The 16,972-nt window shown below is 60.4% G+C and overlaps 2 protein-coding genes across 4 annotated transcripts in view; both read left to right on the forward strand.

The window, feature by feature from the left end:
* DVL1 (dishevelled segment polarity protein 1) overlaps positions 1–13,594 on the forward strand; it is a 30,065-nt gene extending 16,471 nt beyond the window's left edge. Inside the window, exons 6-15 of one of the 3 annotated variants that reach the window (XM_038746459.1) lie at positions 56–149; positions 259–328; positions 462–601; positions 1,065–1,141; positions 1,391–1,458; positions 2,296–2,445; positions 3,462–3,593; positions 6,251–6,418; positions 8,234–8,440; positions 11,653–13,594. In XM_038746459.1, coding sequence (XP_038602387.1) covers positions 56–149; positions 259–328; positions 462–601; positions 1,065–1,141; positions 1,391–1,458; positions 2,296–2,445; positions 3,462–3,593; positions 6,251–6,418; positions 8,234–8,440; positions 11,653–12,005 — 1,459 coding nt within the window. In that variant the 3' untranslated portion in view covers positions 12,006–13,594. Of the gene's footprint in view, positions 1–55; positions 150–258; positions 329–461; positions 602–1,064; positions 1,142–1,390; positions 1,459–2,295; positions 2,446–3,461; positions 3,594–6,250; positions 6,419–8,233; positions 8,441–10,095; positions 10,128–11,652 lie in introns of those variants that run through there. The other 2 variants (XM_038746460.1, XM_038746461.1) reach the window with 2 other exon arrangements.
* A 712-nt stretch (positions 13,595–14,306) lies between these two features.
* LOC119928797 (translation initiation factor IF-2-like) lies at positions 14,307–16,222 on the forward strand. Its single transcript, XM_038747313.1, has 2 exons — positions 14,307–15,718; positions 16,183–16,222. Exon 1 carries the CDS (start codon positions 14,307–14,309, stop codon positions 15,654–15,656), a length of 1,350 nt encoding a protein of 449 aa, XP_038603241.1. The 3' UTR covers positions 15,657–15,718; positions 16,183–16,222.
* The last annotated feature ends 750 nt before the right edge of the window (positions 16,223–16,972 follow it).

Raw genomic sequence — 16,972 nt, forward strand, 5'->3', positions numbered from 1 at the left:
CCCTACCTTGAGCTCCCTGCCCCTGGCCGTGAGCCGTGAACCCCGGTCCCATCAGGCGGAGCAGCTCGGCGGAGCAGAGCACTTCCTCCCGGCTGATCCGCAAGCACAAACGACGCCGGAGGAAACCGAGAATGCGGCAGACGGATCGGGTAGGGCTCGGGGATTGGGGGGGGCAGAGCTGGAGGGGCTCCACCCAGCCGTGGGGTTCCCCGGGTCCCACCCCTCACTTCTGCCCCATGTCCCCTCTCCCCCCCGCAGTCTTCCTCTTTCAGCAGCATCACAGATTCCACCATGTCCCTGAACATCATCACGGTGACACTGAACATGGGTACGGCGGGAAGGGGGTGATGGGGTGGGTCAGGGGGAGGTGGGGAAGGGCAGGGGGTGGGCAGGGAGGCTACCGCCCTCGGTTGACCCCCCGTCTCCCCCCTCCCCACACGTGCGCCCCGCCTTTCCCCCAGAGAAGTACAACTTCCTCGGGATCAGCATCGTGGGCCAGAGCAACGACCGAGGCGATGGCGGCATCTACATCGGCTCCATCATGAAGGGGGGCGCCGTGGCCGCTGACGGCCGGATCGAACCCGGGGACATGCTACTGCAGGTGTGTCCCCGACCCTCGGCCGGAGCCCCCCCTTCCCCCCATCTCAGGTGGGACCCTCGGCTGTTGGCCCTGCTCATTAGAAGTAGCGTGGCTCAGTGGAAAGAGCACGGGCTTGGGAGTCAGAGGATGTGGGTTCTAATCCCGGCTCCGCTACCTGTCTGCCGTGTGACCGTGGCCAGCCTTCTCTGGGCCTCAGTTCCCTCATCTGTCAAATGGGAATGAAGACTGTGAGCCCCACGTGGGACGACCTGTTTACCCTGTATCTCCCCCAGCGCTTAGAAGAGTGCTCGGCACATAGTAAGCGCTTAACAAATGCCATCATCGTTACTGTCATATGGCTCTGCTGGGCTGGGCACCCCAGGCAGGCGCAGATCCCACCCCTCCCAGAACCATCCCCCCAGGAACTCTCCACCCTACCGACTCCATCCCCAGCCCTGACCCCTGTCCCGGCCCTCATGTCCAGGTGAACGACGTGAACTTTGAGAACATGAGCAACGACGACGCCGTGCGGGTGCTGCGGGACCTCGTGTCTCAGCCCGGGTGAGGGCCCCCCTGGCCGCCGAGGTCGACGGGGGATCAGTGCCGGGTGGATGGGCCCCCTGCCCGCGGCGGGACTATCTCCCCCCAACCCCCTACCTACACCCCGCTTCCTGTCTGTCTCCCCCACTAGACTGCTAGGGTTACAGGGGGCGGGGAGGGACGGCCTCCTCGCTTCTGCACTAGGCGCCCAAGTGCCTGCTCAGGGCCTTGCCCTCAATAAATGCCACTGATCGATCTATTGATTTCCAGACCCATCAGCCTCACTGTGGCCAAGTGCTGGGACCCCACCCCTCGCAGCTACTTCACCATTCCCCGGGGTGAGTGCCCAGCTGGACCACACCCGGGCTGGACAGTGACGGCCGGTTGGCCGGCCGGCCCTCTTTCCCTCCATCTCTCCCATTTCTCCATCCTCCCCACCTCCCTCCCCATCCAGGAAACATGTCTGCCAACTCCATGATATTGTACTCTCCCAAGAGCTTAGTACACATAGTAAGCACTCAATAAACATCATTGATTAACTGATTCCCCCCCATTCCTCTAGATCCCTTTCATCCCTTCACCCCCTCCTCTTCCCCCATTCTCCCTCTTCATCCCCCATCTCTTCCCCTCTCATCCCTCCGTCCCGTCTCCCTCCCAGACTTTCTTCTTTATGGTATGTTAAGCGCTTACTATGTGCCAGGTATTCTCCTATCTCCTTCCCATCCCTTCGTCTCCTGTCTCCCTCTCATTTCTCCATTCCCCATCTCTCTCTCATCCCTCCATCCCCTGTCTCTCTCTCATTCCTCCATTCCCCATCTCTCTCCCATCCTTCCGTCCCGTCTCCCGCCCATCCCTACGTCTCCCACCTGTCTCTCGTCTCCCTCTCATCCCTGTCTCCTGTCTCCCTCTCATCTCTCCCATTCTCCCCGTCTCGCTCCCATCTCTCCCATTCCTCCATTCCCCTCATCCTTCGTACTTCCCCACATCTTTCACCACCTTCTCCACTTTCCTCTTACCTTTGCCTGTCCGGGCCAGGGGAAGGGGATGGGGAAGAGAGGGATGGTAGGCTGCAATCCCCTTTCCCCCCAACCCCACAAGGGCCTTGCCCTGAGTCCAACCCCCATCCTCTCCTCTCCTTCCTGTCCCCCCGGCCCTCCCGCCCGCCGCCGATGCAGCTGAGCCGGTGAGGCCGATCGACCCCGCCGCCTGGATCTCGCACACCGCGGCCCTGACTGGAGTGTTTCCCCGCCACGGTACGAGCCCTTCTGTGAGCCTCATCACAGCCACCAGCTCCTCACTAACGAGCTCTATTCCCGAGGCCGAAAGTAAGTCACGCTGTGGCCAGCGGCCGCCCGGCCCGGGGCTCAAGGTGTCCAGCTGGGTGGAGACCTGGAACCCTCCGATGGCCACAACCCCCTCTCCCCTCAACAGTTGAACCGTTGTGGGCATTTGAGCTCCCCTGGGTCAAGGGGTTGGGGCTCTTCTGGTGTCGGTTCACACCCGGATTGGGTCAGGTCTCAGGGGGCAGGGTTCGGTCAGGTCAGCCAGGTCAAGTCAGGGTCTGGCAAAGCCAGACATACAAACCAGGTGAGGGGTCAGGGCTGGGTCTGAGGGCCAACTTCAGTTCGAGAGAGCCCAATTGGCTGTCCCCCTTTAAGGTTTCCCTGCTACCCACCGGGGCCGGGCCGTTCTGGGGGTTTGCTGCCACCAATGGGACTAATCAAAAGGGCAGAGCCTGGGAGGGGGCTGGGGGTGGCCAGGAAGGGGCCACAGCAACCCTGAAGTGAGCACAAGAAGGAACCACTGAGGCCCCTGGGTGAGGTGACAAGAGGTGGTGACGCTGGTCCTCGGGGGAGATGGGTAGGGACCACTGCAGCCCTGTAGGAGTGAGCAGAAAGGGGCCACAGCAGCCCTGTGGTTGGGGGAGTGGGGAGGGACCACCGAAGCCCCTGGGGAGGGATAGCAGGGGGGGTCACACTAGCCCTGAGGGATTTGGGAAGCACTCTCAGCTTCCCACATGGCTCTGAACTCAGGGAGGGCAGCAGCTGGAGGCCTCTTGGGGCTTTGGAATCTTTGTGGGGAGTCTGAGGCAGAGGAGGAAGCCCTTAAGGACAGGGGCAGTCAGGAGTAGCTGGGCACCCACTGGGAACAGCTGACCATCCTCTCCCTGGCTAGGATTATGTGTGTGTGTGTGTGTGGTACCTCTGGCTCTGCTCTGAGACCCGGATCCCCGGGCTCGTCCCCCCGGCCACGGGGCCCCAGAGGGGTGGGCAGGGGCCCCGGGGGGGGGGGTGCCACGCTGGGACGGAGGGAGGTAAGGCTTTGGGCCTGTGCGTTTCAGAGATGGAGGAGGCGGTGCTGAGCGTGAAGAGCGACATGGCCACTGTGGTCAAGGTGATGCAGCTGGCGGACTCGGGTTTGGAGATCCGTGACAGAATGTGGCTGAAAATTACCATCTCCAACGCTGTCATTGGTGAGCCAGCCTGGGCCACAGAGGAACCACCACCGGCTGCTGAGGCCCAGGGCAAGGCCCTCGGGGACAGAGGGGGGAAGAGACAAAGCGCCTGCCCCTGTGGGGGGCTGCCTATCAGGGGAGATGGGACTCACATAGCCACACTTTAACCTAGACTCACTCATCTATTCAATCATTCAGTCGTATTTATTGAGCATTTATTGTGTGCAGAGCACTGTACTAAGAGCCTGGGAGAGTACAATTCAACAATAAACAGGCACATTCCCTGCCCACAACGAGTTTACAGTCCAGAGATGGGGAGACAGACATCAATACAAATAAATAAATGACAGATATGTACATAAGTGCAGTGGGGCTGAGAGTGGGGTAGAAAAAAGAGAGCAAGTCAGGGTGACGTGGAAGGGAGTGGGACAAGAGGAAAGGGGTTTGGTTTGGGAAGGCCTCTTAGAGGAGATGTGCCTCTCAGTAAGACTTTGAAGTCGGGGGGAGTCATTGTCTGTCGCATTTGAGGAGGGAGGGCATTCCAGGCCAGGGGCAGGACGTGGGCTAGGGGTTGGCAGTGAGTTCGGGGCACAGTGAGAAGGAGCAAAGTGTGTGGGCTGGGTTGTAGGAGAGTAGCGAGTTGAGGTAGGAGGGGACAAGGTGGTGGAGTGCTTTAAAGCCAATGGTGAGGTGTTTTTGTCTGATGCAAAGGTGGATGGGCAACCGCTGGGGTTTTTTGAGGAGCAGGGTGACATGTCCGAAGTGTTTTTGTAGAAAAATGATCCGGGCAGCAGAGTGAAGGGTGGACTGGAGTGGGGAGAGAGGAGGCTGATGCAGTAATCCAGGTGGGATAGGATGAGTGATTGTGTTAATGTGGTAGCAGTTTGAATGGAGAGCAAAGTGTGGATTTTAGCGATGTTGTGAAGGTGGGACCGACAGGATTTACTCAGTAGGCTGGCTGCTGTGGAGGGAGAAATAATAATAATTATTATTATTCTTGAGGTACTTAAGTACAGTACCCCAAGCACCGTACTAAATGCTGGGGTGCTTAGAAGATAATCATGGGCTCTACCCTTTAAGTAGGAGGGAGAACAGATATTCCCCATTTCACAGATGTGGAAACTGATGCACAGGGAAGTGAAGTGACTTGGCCAAGGCCCCACAGCAGGCAAGTGGGTTCTCACTTGCAGGCATGTGCTTTTTCCCCTAGGCACATTGCTTCCACTAGGATGTGGAAGAAAAGGATATAGAGGGAGGGGGCCCGTGAGGGCCTGCCAGTCTGACGGGGAGACCAGACCCACACACTGTGTTAAATGCTGGGAGGAGAGGTGGGGGAAGGGACAGAGAGAGCGGGAGAGGACAGGATCCTTGCCCCCTACTAAAATTTGATGAGAAAAAGTGCAGGCTTTAAGGACATAAAGCCATCGGTGCCCACAGCTCAACTGTGCCAGAGATCACGTTTGGGCTGAGGAAGCCAGAGAGAGCAGGCAACAAGGCCCAGCTGGTTTAATCTGAGATATTTCCCACAGCAGCAGTTTTTGTTTTTTTTATGGCATTTGCTAAGCACTTACTGTGTACCTGGGACTCTGCTAAGTGCTGGGGTAGACACAAGCTAATCGGGTTGGACAGAGTCCCTGTCCCACATGGGGTTCCTAGCTTTAATCCCCATTTTACAGATGAGGGAACTGAGGCCCAGAGAAGTAAAATGATTTGCCCAGGGTCCTAGAGCAGGCAAGTGGCAGAGCTGAGATTAGACTCCTGAGCTCGTGCTCCATCCATTAGGCCACACTGCTTCCCAAAGGCCATGCTGCTTCTCATTGCAACAGTTGTGTGTGTTGAGTGACACGGGCAGTAGTGGTGAAGAGCGGCAGGGAGGGCATTCATTCATTCAGTCATATTGAGCGCTTACTGTGTGCAGAGCACTGTACTAAGCGCTTGGGAAGCACAAGAGTTGGGAGTAGCATATGCCTGGAAGTGAGGGGGTGGGGAGAGAGATAAAGTGAGCAGATCCACTTTGTTGCATGTAAATGGAGAGTGAGAGGAATCAGGCGAGGCCTTAAAGAAATCAGGCTGCGGGCAAAGAGGAATGTTATTCTGTAGCCTGGTCCCCTCCCCTTGGGCCGTAGCCGCTTCTATCTGGGAACGGGTCGGGAGGGAGATGGGTGGTCCAGGGCCGTTCTGCTTCGTTTCCCGTTGCCCCCCGTCAGAAGCAGGGCCCGGGGACCCTAGCCGACTAGTCTTTATTGAGCATCCACTGGGTGATCTGGTGGTTATTGGCCTGCGTTCCAGCAGGAGCAGCGAGAGGGATGGAAAGTGAGACATAAAGACTTCCTTCAAGGGATGGGGAAGGTGGAGTTAGATGGGTTGAGGACGGATGACGCAGGCTGGGGTAGGTAGGAGAGGGGTGTTGTCCGCCAGGCACGGGACTGGGGGGGATTGGAACGCATTCATTCATTGTCATATTTATTGAGCGCTTACTGTGTACAGAGCACTATACTAAGCGCTTGGGAGAGCACAATATAACAGTAAACACATTCCCTGCCCACGGTGAGAAATTCCCGCAGCATCTGCCCCCAGCCAAGGACGGGGAGAGGAAAGTGGGGCCTCCCCGAGGGGCAGAGGGGGAGGGAGCGCTGCCCTTGCTGACCCTCACTGACCCCTGCCGCCCCTCACAGGAGCGGATGTGGTGGACTGGCTGTACACCCACGTGGAGGGCTTCAAGGACCGGAGGGAGGCCCGGAAGTACGCCAGCAGCATGCTGAAACACGGCTACCTCAGGCACACGGTCAACAAAATCACTTTCTCCGAGCAGTGCTACTACGTCTTTGGAGACCTCTGCAGCAGTACGGGTCGCAGTCCCCTCCTCAGCCCCGGGCCCCTCTGGGTGTTGGGGGGCTGGCTGGTTGTTGGGGATGGGGGCGGAGATGTGATTATAATAATTAGGGGATTCGTTAAGTGCTTACTATGTGCCAAGCACTGATCTAAACACGGCGGGGGGGACAGGACATACAAGGTAATCAGGTTGGGTACAGTCCCTGTCCCACATAATAATAATAACATTTATTAAGCGCTTACTGTGTGCAAAGCACTGCTCTAAGCGCTAGGGAGGTTACAAGGTGATGAGGTCGTCCCACGGGGGGCTCACAGTCTTCATCCCCATTTTACAGATGAGGGAACTGAGGCCCAGAGAAGTGAGGCGACTTGCCCAAAGTCACACGGCTGACAAGTGGCAGAGCCGGGATTTGAACCCATGACCTCTGGCTCCAAAGCCTGGGCTCTCTCCACTGAGCCATGCTGCTTCTCTGATAATGATGGAAGCCAGTGCTTAGAATAATGATAATGATGGCATTTATTAAGCACTTACTATGTGCAAAGCACTGTTCTAAGTGCTGGGGAGGTTACAAGGTGATCAGGTTGTCCCTCATGGGGCTCACAGTCTTAATCCCCATTTACAGTGCTCGGCGCTTAGAAAGGTGCTTTGCACATAGTAAGCGCTTAGAACAGTGCTTTGCGCATAGTAAGCACTTAACAAATACCATCATTATTATTATTATTAAGTGCTTACTACGTGCCAAGCTCTTTTCTAAGCGCTGGGGAATATAAGGTGATCACGTTGTCTCACGTGGGGCTCACGGTCTTCATCCCCATTTTACAGATGAGGTAAATTTTACAGATGAGGTAACTGAGGCCCACAGAAGTGAGGTGACTTGTCCAAGGTCACACAGCAGACATGTGGCAAAGCTGGGACTAGAACCCAGGTCCTTTGAGGTCATGGGTTCGAATCCAGGCTCCACCACATGTCTGCTGTGTGACCTTGGGCAAGTCACTTCACTTCTCGGCGCCTTAGTTCCCTCATCTGTAAAATGGGGATGTAGACTGTGAGGCCCACGTGGGGACAACCTGATCACCTTGTATCCCTCCCCAGCGCTTAGAACAGTGCTCTGCACATAGTAAGTGCTTAACAAATGCCATTATTATTATTTTGACTTCCAGGCCTGGGCTCCGTGGAGGCAGAGAGAGGAGCCCACATCCCTCCCCATCTGAGGGGGGAGGCGAATAATGATGGTATTAGGTGCTTACTATGTAGCAAGCACTGTTCTAAACGCTGGGGGTGATACAAGGTGATGAGGTTGTCCCACGGGGGGCTCACAGTCTTCATCCCCGTTTTCCAGGTGATGGTACTGAGGCCCAGAGAATAATAATAATGGCGTTTATTAAGCGCTTACTATGTGCAAAGCACTGTTCTAAGCGCTGGGGAGGTTACAGGGTGATCAGGTGTCTCATTCATTCATTGTCGTATTTATTGAGCGCTTACTGTGTGCAGAGCACTGTACTAAGCGCTCTGGCTTCCAGGAGGAAGTGGCATTGCAAAAATAGGGGAGGAGGTGGCTTGGCAAACCAGAGGATGGAAAGCGCATTTCATGGTGGGGAAGGTGCGGGTTGTGGCTTGGGCCGACACCCCCGACCTTCTAGACTGTGAGCCCACTGTTGGGTAGGGACCGTCTCTAGATGTTGCCACCTTGGACTTCCCAAGCGCTTAGTCCAGTGCTCTGCACACAGTAAGCGCTCAGTAAATACGATTGAATGAATGAATGACTGCGGCCGGGCCTGGGATGCCCGCCTCATCACCACGGTTCACCTTCCCCGCTTCTCCGCAGACATGGCCGCCCTGAACCTGAACAATGGCTCCGGTGGGACGTGCGATCAGGACACGCTGGCCCCCCTCCCTCAAGCAGCGGCCCCCTGGCCCGTGGGGCAGAGCTACCCCTATCAGTACCCGCCGGCCCCGCCGGGCTTCCCGCCAGCTTACCAGGACCCCGGCTTCGGCTACGGCAGCGGCAGCGCGGGGAGCCAGCACAGCGAAGGTGAGGCCCGCCCTGCCGGTGCCCCCCTCTCTGCCGTGCCCCGCGCCCTGCTTGCCTGCTTCTGTCTCCCCCCTCCGCTGCCTCCCCCTCGTGCTTCCCACCCGGGGTCTCGGGGGGCTGGGGGGCACCCAGAGGGGGGGGCTGGCGCCCCGGCTGCCCGGGGCCCGGCTAGGCCGAGCCACCCACGCTAGGCCAGGCTGGGGAGTGGAGGGGCTGTGAGAGAAGCATCGTGGCTCAGCGGAAGGAGCCCGGGCTTGGGAGTCAGAGGTTGTGGATTCGAATCCCGGCTCCGCCGCTCGTCAGCTGTGGAACTTTGGGCAGGTCACTTTGCTTCTCCGGGCCTCAGTTCCCTCGTCTGTAAAACGGGGATGAAGACCGGGAGCCCCACGTGGGACGACCTGATCATCCTGTATCCCCCCAGCGCTTAGAACAGTGCTTGGCCCAGTGGAAAGAGCCCGGGCTTGGGAGGTCGTGGGTTCTAATCCCGGCTCCGTCACTTGTCAGCTGTGTGACCTAGGGCAAGTCACTTAACTTCTCTGTGCCTCAGTTCCCTCATCCGTAAAATGGGGATGAAGACGGTGAGCCCCACGTGGGACAACCTCGATTACCTTGTGTCCCCTCCCAGCGCTTAGAACAGTGCTTGGCACATAGTAAGCGCTTAACAGATACCAACATTATTATTATTACTCTCTGTGCCTCAGTTCCCTCATCTGTAAAATGGGGATGAAGACAGTGAGCCCCACGAGGGACAACCTCGATTCCTTGTGTCCCCTCCCAGCGCTTAGAACAGTGCTTGGCACATAGTAAGCGCTTAACAGATACCAACATCATTATTATTATTCTCTGTGCCTCAGTACCCTCATCCGTAAAGTGAGGATGAAGACGGTGAGCCCCACAAGGGACAACCTCGATTACCTTGTATCCCCTCCCAGCGCTTAGAACAGTGCTTGGCACCTAGTAAGCGCTTAACAAATACCAACATTATTATTATTACTTTCTGTGCCTCAGTTCCCTCATCCGTAAAATGGGGATGAAGACTGTGCGCCCCACGAGGAACAACCTCGATTACCTTGTGTCCCCTCCCAGCGCTTAGAACAGTGCTCGGCACATAGTAAGCGCTTAACAGATACCAACATCATTATTATCATTCTCTGTGCCTCAGTTCCCTCATCTGTAAAATGGGGATGAAGACCGTGCGCCCCACGTGGGACAACCTCAATTATCTTGTATCCCCTCCCAGTGCTTAGAACAGTGCTGGGCCCATAGGAAGCGCTTAACAAATACCAACATTATTAATATTATTATAGTAAGCCCTCAACAAATACCAACATCATTATTATTATTATAGTAAGCACTTAACAAATACTATTTTTATTAGAGGGGCACAACCCCTCTAGAGGGTGGGGTAGGAGTTGGGACCCCCCCTTCCCCCTGGCAGAGAAGATGGATTGTAGGGATGAGGGGAAGAGACCCCTCATCCTCTGCCCTCCCGGGCCTGTAGGCCAAGGGCAACCTTGGCACGTGGGGGGAGGAGCATGCGCGGTCCCGACGGGCTCCGGGCGACCGTTGGGAGGGGCGGGGCGGCCCCACTGCGCGCGCGCGCCCGTCGGCGCGTGACGTAACCGGTCCTGTTCCCTTGTTTCGTCCTGCGCAAGCGCTAGACTGAGGAGGCCTAGCGGAGGGCGGGGTAAGCTGCCGCCACGGCGCATGCGCGCTCGCGCTCAGCCCCCGGCATGCCCCGCGAGGCGCTCGCGCCCTCGGCCCCCTCCCTTCCCCGCGGAGTCACGTGGGGCGGAGGCCGCCTGGGCCCGAGGGCCTGAGGGAGGCGCCGCCATGTTGGTTGGCCTCCTCAGGGCCGTCGTGACCCGCCCCGCCCAGGCTCCTCATTCATCCAACTGTGTATTTATTGAGCGCCCACTGTGTGCACAGCACTAGACAAAGCGTTTGGGAAGTACAAGGTCATGGTCATGGGTTCAAATCCCAGCTCTGCCAACTGCCAGCTGGGTGACTTATAGACTGTGAGCCCACTGTTGGGTAGGGACTGTCTCTATACGTTGCCAACTTGTACTTCCCAAGCGCTTAGTCCAGTGCTCTGCACACAGTAAGCGCCCAATAAATACGATTGATTGATTAATTGGGCAATTGATTACGATTGGGCAAGTCACGTAACTTCTCTGGGCCTCAGTTACCTCATCTGTAAAATGGGGATTAAGACTATGAGCTCCCCCCGTGGGACAACCTGATCACCTTGTAACCTCCCCAGCGCTTAGAACAGTGCTTTGCACATAGTAAGCGCTTAACAAATGCCATTATTATTATTGTTATTATTGAGCGCTCACTGTGTGCACAGCACTAGACTAAGCGCTTGGGAAGTACAGATCGGCAGCAGAGAAGCGGCGTGGCTCAGTGGAAAGAGCCCGGGCTTTGGAGTCAGAGGTCATGGGTTCAAATCCTGGCTCTGCCAACTGCCAGCTGGGTGACTTTGGGCGAGTCACTTAACTTCTCTGGGCCTCAGTTACCTCATCTGTAAAATGGGGATTAAGACTACGAGCCCCCCGTGGGACAACCTGATCACCTTGTAACCTCCCCAGCACTTAGAACAGTGCTTTGCACGTAGTAAGCGCTTAACAAATGCCATTATTATTATTATTGAGCGCTCACTGTGTGCACAGCACTAGACTAACTGCTTGGGAAGTACAAATCGGCCACATGGACGGTCCCTCCCCAACAGCGGGTCACAGCCTAGAAGGGGGGAGACAGACAACAAAACAAGTAGGTGTCAATACCATCAGAATGAATAAAATCATAGCTACAGCTCAGTCTCCCGCCCTCGAAGCCCACGGTCTTGCAGGGGGCGAGGGCCGGGGCGGTCCGCTTGGGTCGTTCCCTGGGGGGGCCATCCCCTCTGCCCTCTCATCCCATCCGCCTCCTCATCCCCTCTGCCCCCTCATCCCCTCTCCCCCTGTCCTCCCTGCTCGGGGGTGTGGGGATGGCGGCCCCGCATGCGTCCCCTCCCCGTGTCGTGGCGGCTGCTTGGCGCTCCCCGCGCTCCGTCCCTGCCCCTGGGCCCCGCTCCTTCACGCCGACCTGGCGGGGTTGGGGGATCACGTGGTCCAGGGGGTCACCCGCCCTGGAGGGGGAAGCCCGGGGTCAGGGGAGTCATGGAGCTGACCTCCCCTTCCCCCTCGCCCCTTGCCCCCTCGGGCGCGCAGGGAGCAGGAGCAGCGGCTCGGCCCGCAGCACCAGTGAGACCGGCCGCTGGCCGCTCGGGAGGGAGAAGGAGCTCAAGTCGCCGGGCAGCGGGAGCGACTCGGATCCCTCGGCCCGGAGCGTCCGGCGGGAGCGTCCGGCCAGCCAGCTCAGCCGCCGCAGCCACTGCAGCCACCGCAGCCGCGGCCAGGCCGACCCCCAGGGCCTCCCGGCCTACCCGGGCCCCAAGGCCTGCGCCGCCGCCGCCGTCCAGGCCCGAGAACTCGCCTCCGTCCCCCCGGAGCTCACGGGCAGCCGCCAGTCCTTCCAGAAGGCCATGGGCAACCCGTGCGAGTTCTTCGTGGACATTATGTGAGCTGGCGGGGTAGCCCCGACTCCGGCCCCAAACGCAGAGCTGACGCTTCGCCTCCGGCGGGGACGCCCCATTTCCGACCGTCTTCGCCTCTTCCCCCCGTCGGCGGGAAGGGCCACCCTTAGGCCCTTACCGTGACTCAGTCTGTCTGGGGGCAGCCAGCCGAGCGCTCGGGAGAAGCTGGTTGAAGTCATCGGCGCTGCCCCTTTGCTTTTCGCTGCGGGTAGCAAACCACCCTGCCTCGAGGGCAGTAGTGCCAAGTCCCCTCGTTTGCTGGGACCCTCCGGGCCTTTGCCCAGGTGCCCCGGCTCCCTGCCGATCGGCTCACTCTAGCTGTGCTCTTACCAGCCGGCTCAGTGTGTGAGGATCTCTAAGCGCCAGAGGGCAGGTCGGGTTTAATCGAATGGAGGAGGTACTCCAGGCCTCAGGGGAGCTAAGTCACGGGAAGCTCCTTTCCCACAGGGGCATTGCCCTCCAAGAATAAGGAGCTGGGGGAACAGGATGGAGGGGTTGATGCAGGTGGTACAGCCCCCCTCTTGCATCCCGGTGGGAAGGGTGCCCTGTCGGGGGCACCCAGCCTCCAACACCACTGGCCTCTGGATTTCTCCCTCCAGGCCGGACCGGTGGGAGGGGGGAAGGCTGACCGACTCCACCCCCAGCCTTGCATCATGACAATGAGACCTTATTTATTTATTTATTGTTCCAGGCCTATCAGGGCGCTGGCCATCTGGTCAACCGCCCTGGCTGGCCCCTGCAGCGGCAGGGAGGAGGGAAAGACCCTGTCTCCGTCCCCCCGCCACCAGCCCTGCCCATCTCAAGCAGCACAACCCATGGCCTCGGAGCTAGTTAGATGGCCGATATCTGGAGAGGGACAAAGGCCATCCGCCTCCAGGGCCGCGGAGAGCTGGGCGGGCAGGTGGAGCCGGGTCAGCTGCTGGACAGTCGACCCGGCACTGACAGGGAGCGACCAGGTCGAGACTCCAAATCCTCCCGCTCGGGGCTGGAGGGGGCGGGGGCCGCGATGGAGGTAAGTGGAGGGAGCCGTCTCGGCCTCTCCGTCTCCCCGGGAGCGGGGACGAGCGCGGCCACCGGGACGGCCCCTCCAGAGTTGGGGGCAGGATTGGGGAGGGGTCACCCCTCGTTTCCCACCCGTGTGCGAACAACAGGGCCCAGTGGCAGCTCTGGGCAAAATTTCCACACCTTTCCGCCATGGGCTTCTGGGTAGAATTCGCAGCGACACAGTAAGGATGCTTCTTCCCCCCAAGACGGGGGCGGCCACAGGCACTTTAGAGAATGGGTGGGGGGGGCTCCCCACTTACCTATGAGACACCACCCCCGGGGAAGGGGAGAAAAGCGAGGCAGGCCCGGGGTGATTTCCCCCTTTTGCATTTTCCGGGACTGACACCTGTCACCTTCCGGCAGGGGCAACCTGGGCGGGTCCTTAGGGGTGGGGGAGACCTGTCGCCCCAGCCCCCGACCCCTGGCCCTGCCAGGTCCTGGCTGTAGATACTGATCGACCCCGTGTCTGTATAGTTAATATATAACTGCTTCTGTGTAAATGCTATTTTAAACACTAAAAGCTTTTAATTTTATGGATCCGAGTCCTGCCTCTCCTCTCGCGGCCCCGGGGAGGGGCTGAGTGGCGGCGAAAGGGAGGGTTCTGGCCTTTTGCCCTTTGTTTCGGGCACGGGAGTCCGCTCACTAGCCCTCCCCCAAACTCTACAGTTGAGGACCCAAGTCTGCCCGCGCCAGGGGTTGTGGCAGGGAAGGACGAGACCCCGGGGGGTCGGTTTGTCTCTGGGGGTAGGATGGTCAGTTGTCAAACAGACGCGGCCGGATGGGCGCTTCTGCGGCAGCCCCCGAGGCGACGGGTGGGGAACCGGGCCCCCATCCTACGAGGGAAAGTCCTGCGCTCAGGATCTGGGCACTCCTGGGCACCCACTTAGACACCTCTCACAGGACAGGGTTCACTGGGCCTCCTCCTCCTTCTCCCCCGACCCCTGCCCGGCCCCCTCGGTGCCGCAGGCCCCGGGCTGGGCCGGAGGGTGCAGCAGCACGTAGCAGCGGGGCAGGTAGAAGGAGGCCAGTAGGCCCAGCACGCAGAAGAGCTGGGCGCCCATCTGCAGCGCCGTCCAGGTGGTCCGGGGCGCGTTGGCGTACACCGGCACGAAGCAGACCCACGTGGCAAAGTAGGTGAGCGCCGCGAAGGTCAGGCCGCGGGCCAGCCCGCCCCCGGGGCCCGACTGGTGCGTCAGGAAGGTGCCCAGGAAGCAGCCGAAGGCCAGGGTGGCCGGCAGCGCGTGCATGATGCCGAAGCCCACCCAGGTGTTCCCCCGGCAGAGGATCAGCGTCTGCGTGGGTAGGGTCCTCGTGTCCTTGGTGACGCGGGGCCGGAAGGCTGCGATGGAGCCGGCGCACAGGGCCCCCTCGGCCAGCACGCCCAGCGCCACGGCCAGCCAGGCCCGCCCGCCCCGCAGCGCCCGGCGGAACGGCCCCACCAGGGCCGGCCACTCGGAGCCCAGGAACAGCTCGGACGCCTTGAGCCCCATGGCCGCCAGGCAGGCGGTCAGCGGCAGCAGGAATACCGGCTGCTGCGCCAGGCAGCGGCGGGCCGTGGGGGGCCCGGGGAAGAGCAGGGCGCCAGCGGCCGCCAGAGCCAGTGCCAGCAGGGACAGGCAGGCCAGGCGGCCCCCCAACGCCTCCACCGCCGGGCTGCCCAGGTGGCGGCAGAAGAGCAGGAGGGCGGCCCCGGCCAGGGCCAGCTCCAGCAGCAGCAGCAGGACCAGCCCCACGGCCGCCGGGTCGCCCCAGGCCAGGAAGGTGTCCGTGCGCGGGAAGCAGCGGGTGCTGCGTGGCGGCGACCACTCGCTCGGTTGGCACTCCAGGCAGGCCAGGTTGTCTGCGGGCGGGCACCCGGGGGAAGCCCCCCGTGAGGTGGGGATGCCTGGGCTCCCAGTGTGGCACCTTGCCCAAGGCGGGGTGGGTTCTGAATTCTCCCCTCGGAGACCCGGAGTGGGGCCCGGACTCGGGGGTTGTAGGGCAGCGGGCACTAGCTGGTGCATTTGCTGCGGACATCAGGATGCGGGCGATGGGAAATGGACCCCACTTCCTCCTTCGCCCCCACACCCACGGCGTACCCCCACCAACCGTCCCCCTCGGGTGAGTCCTGGGGGACCCTGGGGTGGGCGGAATCTAGGGAAGGAAACCCGTGTCCCCAGGCCCTGGGCTCACCTCTCTCCCTGCGGTAGGTGCCCGCTTTGCAGTCCAGGCAGTCGTAGCAGCAGGAGTGGAAGCCCTTCACCCTCCGGATCTGACCCTCCTCACACTGGCTTGAACACCGAGACACCGGTTCCTGAGGGTTGGGGAGGAGGGGGCAACGTCACCTGTGCACCCCCTGCTTGGTGGGGGGGCACCTCGTCATCTCCCGCTCCGGGCCTCCCCAGGAATCCAGGTAAGCCGCCTCTGCTCCTGCCCCACCCCCGGGACGGGGACCTCCACCCCGGCGCCCACCCTCATCCCCTGGGCCGGCACACCTGGCCCCCAAACATCTGCCACTGGAGCCGGGATCTGTCGACGACCAGCCGGCCGTGGAAGGAGCCCACTTCTTTGACGATGAACGTGTCGCCCCTCCACGTCCACTGCAGCAGGTTGTAGCCCATCTCCACGGCGCCGGCCGAATTGAACTGCATCTCCAGGGGCCCCGCCGAGAAGTTCAGGTTCTTCATTTGGTTCAGGAGCTGGCAGGGGGGAAGTGAGGAGGGACCCCAGGATGTGGGGAGGGCAATAGGGCCCCAGAATGGGCTCCGGGCGGTGGCAGCCGTGAGAAAAGTGGCACATCACTGGAGAGCCTCCTCTGGGAAGCCTTCCCGGATTAGCACTTGCCCTGCCCTCAGCTCCAGTCCCTCCAGCTCCCCTAAAAGTGGTCCCTGGTGCCCTAGAAGAACTGCCAGTTTGATGGAGAAAGCACAGCCCCGGTCTTGGTCTCTCGGCCTTGGGTGGACCCGAAGAGGTAGAGAAGCGGGCCCAGCAGGGGGAATAATAATAGTAATGATTGGGAGATTTGTTAAGCGCTTACTATGCGCCAGGCATGGTACCAAGCACTGGTATTGATGCAAGGTAATCGGGTTGGACGCAGTCCCCGTCCCACATAGGGCTCACAGTCTTAATCCCCATTTTCCAGATGAGGTCCAGGAGGCCCGGAGAAGTGAAGTGACTTGCCCGAGGTCACATAGCAGATGAGCGGCAGAGCCGGAATTAGAACCCAGGTCCTTCTCACTCCCAGGCCCTGCTTTATCCACAATTCATGGAATGCCATGGGCGGGGGTCTCCAGATGAGATCGGGGCCGCCCCTCACCTCCACCCCTTTGTCCACCCTCTCCCTCCCTGAGGGGCCCTCGGCTGGGGCTGACCTGCCAAGGCTGGATGGCACGGTCCTGGCAGCGGCGGGCGGTGCAGCCCAGCGCCTTGTGCAGCCCGTGCGCCACGCTGTACACGGACGAGTACACGGAGAAGGGCTGCTGTTGATGCAGCTCGGCAGAGATGTCCTCCAGGCTCACGGCCCCGCACAGGGGACACCCTGGGGGTACGGCGGCGGCCGCCGGGCAGGGGGACGGATTCTGGGCGGGCGACAGGCGGCTGGCCATGTACCGGCCGAAGCCGGGCACCTCCGCGCCCCGCTGGGCAAACCCCAGCACGGGGCCCACCCACCAGATGCCCCGCAGCGAGGACACCAGGCGGGACAGCAGCCAGGCCTCGCTGGCCACCCACACGCGGGGCGTCCCGTGGCCCTGGATGGCGCGACGCAGCAGGCCGTAGGCGGGCACCTCCGTGGCGAAGAGGACCGCCACCCGAATCCGGCTCTTGTCCATCCGGCCTAGGATGCCCCGCGCCTCGTCCGGGCTGCCGGGGTGGGCCCCGGGGCCCGGCAGGATGGCTTCGATGGCCACGCAGATGTTATGGGAGGCCGCCAG

The sequence above is a fragment of the Tachyglossus aculeatus genome, chromosome 5 (genome assembly GCF_015852505.1).
Source record: "Tachyglossus aculeatus isolate mTacAcu1 chromosome 5, mTacAcu1.pri, whole genome shotgun sequence".
Taxonomy (NCBI): domain Eukaryota; kingdom Metazoa; phylum Chordata; class Mammalia; order Monotremata; family Tachyglossidae; genus Tachyglossus; species Tachyglossus aculeatus.

What these genes read in the sequence shown, in the direction of transcription:
- LOC119928797 (XM_038747313.1), top strand. Translation starts at nt 14,307, where the DNA reads ATGATGCCGAAGCCCACCCAGGTGTTCCCCCGGCAGAGGATCAGCGTC.